General features: G+C 63.6%; 3 protein-coding genes across 3 annotated transcripts; 1 reads left to right on the forward strand and 2 right to left on the reverse strand.

The window, feature by feature from the left end:
• Positions 1-1,127: 1,127 nt before the first annotated feature.
• On the forward strand, positions 1,128-5,100 carry LOC126634933 (acetylcholinesterase-like; the record flags this gene model as incomplete). The annotated part of the gene is given in 4 exon segments (XM_050305849.1): positions 1,128-1,203; positions 1,206-2,574; positions 3,724-3,890; positions 4,361-5,100. Coding segments are annotated over 4 exon segments (1,743 nt in total), but the record flags the coding sequence as incomplete, so codon positions are not given.
• A 529-nt stretch (positions 5,101-5,629) lies between these two features.
• On the reverse strand, positions 5,630-8,474 carry CUNH17orf49 (chromosome unknown C17orf49 homolog). The gene is given in 7 exon segments (XM_050305855.1): positions 5,630-6,105; positions 6,218-6,310; positions 6,723-6,767; positions 6,770-6,912; positions 7,007-7,108; positions 7,712-7,806; positions 8,324-8,474. Coding segments are annotated over 7 exon segments (507 nt in total). The 5' UTR covers positions 8,345-8,474; the 3' UTR covers positions 5,630-6,097.
• Positions 8,475-8,877: 403 nt separating this feature from the next.
• RNASEK (ribonuclease K) lies at positions 8,878-10,445 on the reverse strand. The gene is made up of 3 exons (XM_050305853.1): positions 10,223-10,445; positions 9,531-9,610; positions 8,878-9,174 (listed from the first exon to the last, which is right to left on the reverse strand). The coding sequence occupies exons 1-3, from the start codon at positions 10,298-10,300 to the stop codon at positions 9,036-9,038; spliced, it is 297 nt and encodes a 98-aa protein (XP_050161810.1). The 5' UTR covers positions 10,301-10,445; the 3' UTR covers positions 8,878-9,035.
• Between the last annotated feature and the right edge of the window lie 1,119 nt (positions 10,446-11,564).

Genomic DNA, 11,564 nt, shown 5'->3' on the forward strand with positions numbered 1-11,564 from the left:
CCCCTCTTGAGCCCCTCCCCCCATCACCTCCCTGACCCCTCCTGGCCCTCCCCCATCCCCCAATTCCCCCTGACACCTTTATCGATCCCCCCATCACCCCCCTGCACCCCTCCCCACTCCCCAGTGCCCCTTTGCCCCCCAAAATTCTCTTCCTCTCTCCCCCTCAGGTTCCCTCTCCCCTCGGGTACCACTGGGGAGAGAGGAGAGAGGAGGGCCTCCTGGGGCGTGGCCCAGGGGATGGGGAGGGGTCCCTATGGATCTATAGGGAAATAGGGGAGGGGTCCCTATGGATCTATAGGGGATGGGGAGGGAGGGATCACTGTGGGGCTGGGGAGAGGGGCCCCTATGGATCTATAGAGGATTGGGGGGCTCTCTCTAGGGGATTGAGGGGGGTCTCTAAAGGGTCAGGAAGGTCTCTATAGGGCCGGGGGATTTCCTATAGGGTCAGGTTCCCTCCCCATCCCCCTCCTCTGACCGCTTCCGGATGGGAATTTTTGGAGCTATTTTGGGAACCGGCACCTGCCCCGCGGGGTGGGGAGGGGAGGAGAGAGGGTCCCTATGGGGAGACCGATAGGGGCACCCAGACCCCACCCAGGGGGGACTGGGAGACGCTGGGGAGGCACTGGGGGAGACTGGGGGGGCACTGGGATGCGCTGGGGGTCACTGGGAGGCACTGGGGTGTTGAGGGATACTGGGATGACACCTCCCCAAATCCCACCCTACCCTGTTGCCTCCCATCTCCTGCCCAAAACAAAGGAGTCCCCCTCAAACCCCAAACCCTCCCACTCCCCAACCCCCTCCACTCCCCAAAATCCCATCCCATCCCTTGGAGGGTGGGTGTGACCTCAAATCCCACCCCCAACTAAGGGATCCCTCCACCCCTCAAATCCCACCCTGTGGGAGTGTCCCACCCTCCTTCCCTCCAAAAAAGGGGGTCCCCACTCCTACCCCCACACCCCACCTCACGCCTCCAAATCTCTCCTCTCTCTCCGCAGCCTCCGGCACCATGGGGGTCTCCCAACCCCAGCAACACCCCCTTCTCCCTCCCCCTTCCCCCTCCTCCTCCTCCTCCTCCTCCTCTTCTCCCCCTCATTGCCCCCCGCCCGTGCTGACAACGACGACAACAACCCCTGCTGGTGCCCACCCTGTCCGGCCTCGTCCGCGGCTTCCACGTCCCCGCCGGCCCCTCCTCGGTGGTCGCCGCCTTTTGGGGATCCCTTACGCCGAGCCCCCTGGGGTCCCTCCGCTTCGCCCCCCGCCCCGCCCGGCCCTGGCCGGGGTCGTGGACGCCTCGTCCCACCCGCACGCCTGCTTCCAGCCGGTGGACACCATGTTCCCCGGCTTCGGCGGCTCCGAGATGTGGAACCCCAACCGGGAGATGAGCGAGGACTGCCTGTACCTCAACATCTGGGCCCCCTCACCGCGGCCGCCGGCGCCGGCGCCGGTGCTGGTTTGGATCTATGGCGGCGGCTTCTACAGCGGCGCCGCCTCGCTGGACGTGTACGACGGGCGCTTCCTGGCGGCCGCCGAGGGCGTGCTGGTGGTCTCCATGAACTACCGCGTGGGCGCCCTGGGCTTCCTGGCACTGCCGGGCCACCCCGAGGCCCCCGGCAACGTGGGGCTGCTGGACCAGCGGCTGGCGCTGCGCTGGGTGCAGGCCAACATCGCCGCCTTCGGGGGCGACCCCGGCGCCGTCACCCTGTTCGGCGAGAGCGCCGGCGCGGCCTCGGTGGGCCTGCACCTGCTGTCGGGGGGCAGCCGGGCCCTGTTCCGCCGCGCCGTCCTGCAGAGCGGCTCCCCCAACGGGCCCTGGGCCACGGTGGGCGCGGCCGAGGGCCGGCGGCGGGCGGCGCGGCTGGGCCGGCTGGTGGGCTGCGGCGGGGTGGGCGCGGGCGGCGCGGTGACCAACGAGACGGAGCTGCTGGGCTGCCTGCGCGCCGCGCCGCCGCCGCAGCTGGTGGAGCACGAGGCGGCCGTGCTGCCGCAGCAGGGCGTGTTCCGCTTCGCCTTCGTGCCCGTGGTGGACGGCGAGTTCCTGGCCGACACCCCCGAGGCACTGCTGGGCGGCCCCGGGCGCCCCGAGGCCGAGGTGCTGCTGGGCGCCGTGCAGGACGAGGGCACCTACTTCCTGGTGTACGGCGTGCCGGGCTTCGGCAAGGACAACGAGAGCCTCATCAGCCGCGAGGAGTTCCTGGGCGGGGTGCGCCTGGGGGTGCCCCAGGCCAACGAGCTGGCGGCCGAGGCCGTGGTGCTGCAGTACACGGACTGGCTGGACCAGGACAACCCCGTGAAGAACCGCGAGGCGCTGGACGACATCGTGGGTGACCACAACGTGGTGTGCCCCCTCATGCACTTCGCCCAGCGCTGGGCCGAGCGCGGCGGCACCGTCTTCGCCTACCTGTTCGACCACCGCGCCTCCAACCTGCTGTGGCCCCCCTGGATGGGGGTCCCGCACGGCTACGAGATCGAGTTCGTCTTCGGGCAGCCCCTCAACCCCGGCCTCAACTACACGGCCGAGGAGGAGGCGCTGAGCCGGCGCATCATGAGATACTGGGGCAACTTCGCCAGGACCGGGTACCGGCACGGCCGCGGCCCGAGAGGGGAGGGGAGGGTGGGGAGGGATGCGGAGATGCCTCCACGGATGGCTGAAGGGTTGGGCGGAGGGAGGGAGGGATGGTTGGATGGAGGGATAGATGGAGGGATGGATGGAGACATGCAGAGATGGATGGAGAAATGAGGGTAAGGCCATGTGGATGGAGAGATGGATGGAGGGAGGGATGAGAAAAAGCCTCCGTAGATGGTTGAAGGATTGGATGGAGTGATAAGAGAGGAAGGGATGGATGAGGTGGGTTGGGTTGGGAGGGGTTGAGCTGGATGAGGTGGGTTGGGATGTGATGAGTTGGGTTGGGATGGGTTGAGTTGAGATGGATGGGTTGGGATGGGTTGAGTTGGGTTGGGGTGAATGGGTTGGGATGGATTGAGTTGGGTTGGGATGGGTTGGGATGAACTGAGTTGGGTTGGGTTGGGTTGAGTTGGGTTGGGATGGGTTGAGTTGGGGTGGCTTGGGATATGATGAGTTGGGCTCAGTTGGGATGGGTTGAGATGGGATGAGTTCAGTTGGGATAAGTTGGGTTGGATGAGTTGTATTGCATTGGGTCGGGATGGGTTGAGTTGGACGAGTTGGGTTGGGATGGATTGAGTTGGGATGGGTTGAGTTTGGTTGTGGTGAGTTGGGTTGGGGTGAGTTGGGTTGGGATGGGTTGAGTTGAGTTGGTTTGGGTTGGGATGGATTGAGTTGGGTTGGGATGGGTTGAGTTGGGATGGGTTGAGTTGGGTTGTGGTGAGTTGGGTTGGGGTGAGTTGGGTTGGGATCGGTTGAGTTGCATTGGATGAGTTGGGATGGTTTGAGCTGAGTTGTTTTGGGTTGGGATGGATTGAGTTGGGTTGGGATGGGTTGAGTTGGGATGGGTTGAGTTGGATGAGTTGGGTTGTGTTGGGATAAGCTGAGTTGGGATGGGTTGAGTTGGGATGGGCTGAGTTGGGATGGATTGAGTTGGGTTGGGATGGGTTGAGTTGGGATTGGTGGAGTTTGGTTGAGTTCAGTTGCGATGAGTTGAATTGGGATGGGTTAAATTGGTTGGGATGGGTTGAGTCAGGTCGGGTCGGGTTGAGTTGGCTGAGCAGTGCCCTCCGGGCCACACCAACCTCCGTGTGCGGTGCCAGGGACCCGAACGAGCCGTCGGAGCGGGAGCGGCGCTGGCCGTCCTACACGGCGGCGGGGCAGAGCTACGCCCGCCTCAACGCGCGGCCCCTCGCCGTGGCCCAGGGGCTGCGGGCACAGGCCTGCGCCTTCTGGACACGCTTCCTGCCCAAGCTGCTCAATGTCACCGGTGAGGGGACACCGGGGACACCGCGGGGCTGAGGGGATGCTGGGGGGTGAGGGGACACCTGGGAGGGATGAGGGGACACCGGGGACACCTGGGGGGTGAGGGAACACCGGGGAGGGATGAGGGGACACCAGGGAGGGATGAGGGGATGCCGCGCACACTGGCGGCATGTGGGGACACCAGGGGCAATGTGGGGGGACATGGGGACACCGGGGACACCAGGAGGGAGGAGGGGACACTGGGGACATGGGGGGTGGATTTCAGGGGTGATTTGAGGGGTCTGGGGGGGAGGTCCCAGGGCTGATGGAGTCGGCGGAGCCGCAGGAGCACCTGCAGTCTTGGGTGGAATTGGATTTGGGTGGGTTTTGCAAGATTTTAGAGGGTTCTGGTTTTTTTAGGGGAGTTTCCAGGGGTTTTTGGGGTCCCCGATTCAAATTTTGGGGTCCCCCCACTGATTTGGGGTTCGGGGGGAGGGGTCCCAGGGCCGATGGAGGAGGCGGAGCGTCAGTGGCGCCTGGAATTCCACCGCTGGAGCTCCTACATGATGCGCTGGAAGAGCCAGTTCGAGCTCTACAGTCGACAGGAACGGTGCCAGCCCCTCTAGGGACCCCCCAAAATCCACCCAGGGCACCCCAAAAACCTGCAGCTGAACCCCAAAACCTTCACCTGCCCCCCAAAATTCCCCTAATCCCCTCCAGGACCCCAACTTCCCCCCAGAGCTTTACAGTCCCCTGGAGAAGTGCCAGGCCCTCTTGGGACTCCCAAAAACCCACCCAGGACACCCCAAAACCTTCAGCTGGTACCCAAAAACCTTCAGCTGGACCCCAAAAACCTTCAGCTGGACTCCAAAACCACCCAGGGCCCCTCAAAACCTGTCCAGGGACCCCAAAACCCACTTAAGACACCCCAAAACCTTCAACCCCCCCAAACCCATGCAGGATCCCCCAAAAACCAACCCAGGGCACCCCCAAACCTTCAGCTAGACCCCAAAAACCATCCAGGACACCCCAAAACACACCCAAGACCCCCAAAACTAACCCAGGGAACCCCAAAACCAACCGAGGACCTCCCAATACCCAATTCCTCCCCCCACAGCATCCCAACCCTCCCCGAGACCCCAAAAACACTGTGGATCCCCGAGACCCCCCCAAAATCCTCATCTTTCCCCTCCCCCAACCCTCAGGTGTCACCCCAATAAAGGCTCAAACCCAAACCTGCCTCTGGGGGGACCCCAAAAAAATTATTGGGGGGCAGGGGGGGAGCTTTGGGACCCCCAAATATGGAGGAGTGGTGGTGTTTTGGGGCACTAAATTTGAGAGGAACACCCATGGGGGACACCCCCAATAAAGGGGGGACTTTGAGACCCTCAAATGTGATGGGGGAGGGGACACAGGGACGCCAAATCTTTGGGCAGGCATGGGGGACGCCCAAATTTGGGGATGGGGGGGTCCTAAAATATGAAAGGAGGCCCCAGAAAAAGGAGGGGCACCCCCAAATTTGGGGGAGAGAAGGAGGAGCAAAGGACACCGAGACAACAGTGGGGGGACGAAACCCCAGATTTTTATTGAGGGGGAAAACAGGGAGGGGAGAACCCAAAATTGGGGGGGTGGCAGCTCTTGGAGGGTCTTTAAGAGTTTTTGGGGGTGGTCCAGAGGATTTTTGGGGGAGGAGGCCCAAAGGGTTTTGGGGACCCTCCCCCTCTGGATTTGAGGGTCTGGGGGTTCCAGGGGATTTTTGGGGGGTTCCCCATGTTTTCAGGGTCGTGGAGGATTTGGGGCTCCTGGGGGGTGTTGGGGGTCCAGGAGGGGTCTGGGGGGTATTTGGGGGCTCCCGGGGGGCTTTAGGGACCCCCAGAAGCTTTTGGGGACCCCCCCCCAATGTTTGAAGGGTCCAGGGGGGCTTTGGGGGAGGCTCCAACGATTTTGGGGGTCCCAGGGCGGGTCCTGGGGATTTTGAGGGGATCCCAGGAGTTTTTTGGGCTCCCTCAAGGTTTTGGGGATCCCGGGGGAGAAACGGGGTCCTAGGGGAGGGTTTGGGGAATCTGGGAGATTTTGAGGGATCTTCAGAGGTGTTTTTGGGGTGTCTCCTCCCCATATTTTGGGGTTCTGAAGGGTTTTGGGGGGTCTCAGGAGTTTTTTGGGCACTCTCCCACATTTTGGGGGTCCTGATAGGGGTTCCAGGGGGGGTCACTCCAGGGGGAGCTTTGACCTTCAAGCTGCTGGAAAAGAGGGAAAGGGGTGATGGGGGAGGGGTGGGAGTCTCAGGCCCCCCTCAAAATCCCAGGGGGGCCCCCCCAAAGATTTTTGGAGCCCCCCCCCCCCAAAACGTACCCTGGTCAAAGTTGAGCTTTTTGGCGGGGGGGTCCCCAAATCCTTCGACGTCCACGAGGTCCCCGGGGGGGTCGGGGTCACCTGGAGGGGGCTCTGGGGGAGGGAAAAAGGGGACCCAAAATTAATGGTGGGGGAAAAGGGGCTGGGGGACCCCAGAATTAGTGGGGGTCTCCAAAAATTAAAAGGGGGGGGTCAAAGAGACCCCAAAATTAAAAGTGATGAGTTGAGGGGAGGGTCCCCAAAATTAAAATGGGGGGTCAGGGAAGGGCATGGGAATTATGGGGGGGAGGGCCCCTGAATTAAAGGGGAAAGTCAGAGAAACACTGAAATTAAAGAGGAGGTCCCCAAAATTAATGAAGGGGGGGCTCATAATTAAAGGGGAGGGCCAGAGGGACCTGAAAATTAAAGGGACTGGGGTCAGAGGATCTCAAGGACAAAGGGAGGGGGGTCAGGGATCCCCAGGAGACCCCAAAAATAAAGGGGGGGGCTCCCCCAAACCAATTACCTGCCACCTTCTGTTTCTTGCCAGGGGGCCCGGGGGGGTCGTGGGAGCCCCCCCTGAGCTCTGGGAGGGGGGTCCCGTGGCCCCCCCCCCTTTCCTGGGCCCCTTTTTGGGGGAGTCATGGCCGGGGGGGGGCAGGGGGACCCCGCTGTCCTCGTAGGCCTTGCGCTTGGCCGCCGCCTTCAGCTGCGCCCTGGAGGGGGGGGGAAGGGTCTTTGGGGTGAATTCGGGGGTTGGGATGGGAGGGGGTGCGGGGGACCTCAAACCCCCCAGACCCCCTCCCTTACACGGTGCGGTCCTTGATGAGGGCGCTGAGGCGGTTCAGGTCCTCCCCAAAACGGGCCACGGCCCCCCGGAGCAGGGACAGCTCCGGCTCCGTCCAGCGGGACCTGCGGTGCATTTGGGGGATTCTCGGGATTGGGGGAATTGAGGGGGTTTGGGGGTTTTGGGGCACTAAAGGGTCATGGACCACCCCGGAGCAGGGACAGCCCGGCCCGTCCAGCGGGACCTGCGGTGCATTTGGGGATTCTCGGGATTGGGGAAATTGAGGGGTTTGGGGGTTTGGGGCACTAAAGGGTCACGGCCCACCCCGGAGCAGGGACAGCTCCGTCTCTGTCCAGCGGGACCTGCGTGGGGGAGTCCTGGCATTTGGGGGGGAATTCCCAAGATCTGGGGAGTCCTGGGATCGAGGGTGGATTCCTGGCACTTGGGGGCATGAAGGGGTTTGGGGGCTCAGAGGAACTTTGGGGGATTTGGGAGGAGCTAAAGAGACCCCCCCAAGTCCCCCTCCCCCCCCAAATCCCACTCAAATTTTCTCAAATCCCCCCAGATCTTCCCAAATGTCCCCCAATTCCAATCATATCCCCCCCAGATCCCTCCAAGCCCCCCCAGACCTCACAAAATCCCCCCACAGAGACCCCAAATGCCCCCAAATCCACCTCAAATCTTCCCAAGTCCCTCCCAAAGATCCCCCTGGCCCCCCAGCCCCTCACCCCGCGGGGGAGGTGTCGGTGCCAGGGTGCAGCTGCATCGTCAGCTCCCCCAGCCGAGTGAAGGCAGCGCCGGCGGCCGAGAAAATCTCCCCCACCTGCGACAACAGGGACACTGGGAGGGACTGGGAGGCACTGGGGGGGACTCTAGGGGGACTGGAAGGGACTGTGGGGGGACTGGGGACGATGGGAGGGAACTGGGAGGGACTGGGGATGATGGGAGGGACACTGGGAATGATGGGGTGCAATGGGAGCACTGGAAGAGACTGGGAGTGATGGGAGGAGGGCTGGGAGGGACTGGAAATGACTGGGGCAGGTACTGGGAACACTGGAAGGGCACTGGGACCAGAACTGGGACCAGTACCAGCACCAAGACCGGAACTGGGACCAGTGACGACCCCCCCCGGCCCCAAACTGGTCCCAGTAACCCCTGAACTTATCCCGGAACCCCCGGGCGGGGCCGTGTCGCCCCCGGCCCCCCCCCCGGGACGGACCCCCCGCGCCCGGACCGGAAGTGCTCCCAAACAGGAAGTGCTTACCCCGTTCCCATCCTGACCCCCTCCGATTCCCCCCAAAAAAACCCCAAAAGCTCAAAATCCCCCCCAAACCCCTTACTTTGGTGCTCGCTGACGTCATGGTCGCCCGTCCCGGCCCCTCCGGCCGCCGCCGCCGCCGCTCGGGCTCCTCGATGGTGGCGGCGGGCGGAGGGGTCCGCTCTACCCCGCGCGTCTCGTTGGTAGCACCTCCCACCTCCAGCTAGGCCCCGCCCACCCCACATCCCATTGGCTGGTTCTGCTAAAGCCCCGCCCACTCCCGCCTCCAGGGGCCACTCCGCGCCGCCGTCTCGCTGCTCTTGGTCCTCCAGGACCCCCAAACCTCCCCAAATCAGTAAATCTCCCCAAATCCCCCTCAAATTCCCTCCCCCTAATCTCCCTGAACTGCCTCCAAATCTTCCAAAACCCCCCCGAATTTCCCCCAAGTCCCCCTGAAATCCCCCTCAAACCCACCCTTTTCCCCCCCTAAAATCCCTCCCCAAACCCTCCTTTTTTGCCCCCAAAGCCCCACTTTTTGTCCCCAAAACCCCTCAATCTCCCCCAAAATCCCCCTTTGCCCCCAAAAAACCCACACGGCCCCCCACTTCCCCCCTAAAAAAAACTCCAACGCTGGGTGGGGGGGGGGCACAAAGACCCCGCAGTTTTTATTGGGAGAACTGGTTCCAACTGGGTGGCACTGGCGCAAAGTCGCTCCTTTGGGGGGGTGTGGGGGGAAGGTTTTGGGGTATTTTGGGAGGGTTTTCGGGGGGACCCTGCCCCCAGGCGGGGGTCTCTCAGCGCACCATGTACTCCTTGCGCTTGTTGAGGCGCCCCTGGCAGAGGGAGAAGCCCCCCAGGAGCGCGTAGAGCCCCGCGGCGATGAAGCAGTTGTAGCTGACCTGCTCGAACAGCCCGTACAGCCGCTCGGGGCCGCTGGGGGAGAGGAGGGGGGAGTCAGGGAGGGGGAAATCCCCAGAATCCCCCCGAACCCCCCTCAAATGCCCATGAATTCCACCCAAATCCCCCCGAATTCCACCCAAATCCCCCCGAATTCCACCCAAATCCCCCCGAATTCCACCCAAATCCCCCTGAATCTCCTCCGAATCCCCCTGGGTTCCACCCAATTTTCCCCCCAGAAACCCTCCAGGACCCCCCAGATCCCCCCAGGACCCCCTAAAATCCCCCTCCAGGCCTCACTCCTTGAAGTCCTCGCTGGTGAAGGGCATCAAGTTCCCCCAAAATCCCCCCAAATTCCCCCAGGACCCCTCAAAATCCCCCCCGGGCCTCATTCCTTGAAGTCCTCGTCGGTGAACGGGACGTCCTCGATAAGCACGGCCGAGTGCACGTTGAAAAAGATCCCCAGCAGCACCTGAGGGGCAAACTGGCCATACTGGGGGCACTGGGAGAGCACTGGGAGTGATGGGAGACAGACTGGGAGCACTGGGAGTGATGGGAGGGGCACGAGGGGCACTGGGAGCACTGAGTGGATCAGGATATTGGGGATACTGGGAGCAGTGGGGGTGGCGGCACTGGGGGTGACTCAGGGGCAGCTGAGGGGAAGTGGGGGGGTGGGGGAGGGGCCGGGAGCCACCCAGGGACCTCTCCCCAAATCCCCAGACACCCCCAAAACCCCCCGGATCCTCCCAAGACCCTTCCAAATCCCCTTTCAGCCCCACAGGGACACCCCAGGACCCTCCCAAGCCCCTCCAAGACCCTCAAACCCCCGCAGACCCTCCCAAGATCCCCCCAGGACTCCCCCAAGCCTCACAGGGATGCCTCCAGGACCCCCCAAGACCCCCCAGGACGTCGCAAAACCACCCGGACCCCCAACCCCCTTTCAGCCCCACAGGGACCCTCCTAGGACCCTCTCAAGCCCTCCCAGGACCCCCAAACCCTCCCCGGACCCTCCCAAGACCCCGCAACCCCTTCAGGACCCCCCAAAGACCCCCAAATTCCCTCAGCCCCCCCCAGACCGTCTCACCAGCATCACGACGCCCCAGGCGCTGAGCACCAGCCCACAGGCCGCCATCTTGGGCCCGCAGCAGAGCAGCGACACCATCGCGGGCTCCGCGGGGGTTGGGGGCTCTCGAGGTGGGTTTTGAGGGGGTCCCGGGCGGGTTTTGGGGTGTTTTTAGAGGGGGTTTCGGGTTTTTGGGGGCAGCGCGCGGAGCTCCCGGACCGGCTGAGCGCGCGAGGCCACGCCCCTCAGCGGGGCCACGCCCCCTTTCCTTAAACGTACCTTGGCTATTTGAATAACCGCGCCCCCCGCGTGTAAACCACGCCCCCCTCCCGGCCGGGCCACGCCCTCTCGGGCGGTTCCATTCAGGCCAACGGCGGGGGGGGGGGCGAAAGGGAGGCTCTGATTGGCTCTGACGCCGGGTTTGGCCACGCCCGCGCCACCCACGTGTGTCACCCGTGTCCCCTGAGTATCCCCCGGGTGTCCCTTATGTACCTGTAACCACCTGTCCCTGCCGGTCCCTGCCTGTACCTGTGCCAGCCAGGTGTCCCCTCCCCACACCTCAGTGACGTCACGCGTGTCCCCTGAGTGTCCCCTGGGTGTCCTTTGGCCGCCTGTCCCTTCCTGTCCTCACCTGTCCTTTGCACTTCCTTCCCGTACCTGTCCCAGCCCGGTGTCCCCCCACCCCTCAGTGACGTCACGCGTGTCCCCTGAGTGTCCCCTGAGTGTCCCCTGAGTGCCCCCTGAGTGTCCCCTGGGTGTCCCTTGGCCACTTGTCCCCACCTGTCCCCCTCCTGTCGCTGCCCATACCTGTGCCCCCACTGACGTCACGCTTGACGTCACGTGCGTCCCCGTGTCACCCCCGGAGGGGGTCCCTCTGTCCCCACCCCCTCTGCCCCTTCACCACTTTTGGTGCCCCCTCCCCCAAATTTGGGCTCTGGCCCTTTAAATCCCCTGCCCCCTTCTCAGGTCACATTGTCGTGACATTTCGGGAGGGAGCTAAAAATAACCCCAGCACGCGCCCGTTCCTCTCCTCCCCCTGCCCCCAGCCGGGGACACTCAGGATCCCCCACCAGGGTGGTGGAGGGTAGTGACGTCCCACCCCAATTTAGGGAAAAACCGCTCAAATCAAAGAGGGTGGGGTGGGCGGAGCCACTTGACGGCGGGTGGGGAGGGGTGGGGTCAGCCGAGGCCACTGGGGGAGGGGAGGAGCTCAACCCACCCCCTCCCCACACCCCCATAAGGACTCAAACATCACCTTCTGTGTCCTCACCCCCCAAAAATAAGGGGGTAGAGGGTGACTCCCAATGGGCGTGGCCACGGAGGGTGGGTGTGTCACGGTGGGCGCGGCCTCGACCAGACCCCT

Source organism: Myiozetetes cayanensis, unplaced genomic scaffold (assembly GCF_022539395.1).
Source record: "Myiozetetes cayanensis isolate MyiCay16 unplaced genomic scaffold, myiCay2020 scf100, whole genome shotgun sequence".
In the NCBI taxonomy this organism is placed as follows: Eukaryota; Metazoa; Chordata; class Aves; order Passeriformes; family Tyrannidae; genus Myiozetetes; species Myiozetetes cayanensis.

Coding starts and splice junctions, on each gene's coding strand:
- RNASEK (XM_050305853.1), bottom strand. CDS start 10,300: ATGGTGTCGCTGCTCTGCTGCGGGCCCAAGATGGCGGCCTGTGGGCTG. Junction 9,611..10,222: donor CCTGGGGCGTCGTGATGCTG/GTGAGACGGTCT, acceptor TTTGCCCCTCAG/GTGCTGCTGGGGATCTTTTT. Junction 9,175..9,530: donor ACCGACGAGGACTTCAAGGA/ATGAGGCCCGGG, acceptor CCTCTCCCCCAG/CGGCCCCGAGCGGCTGTACG.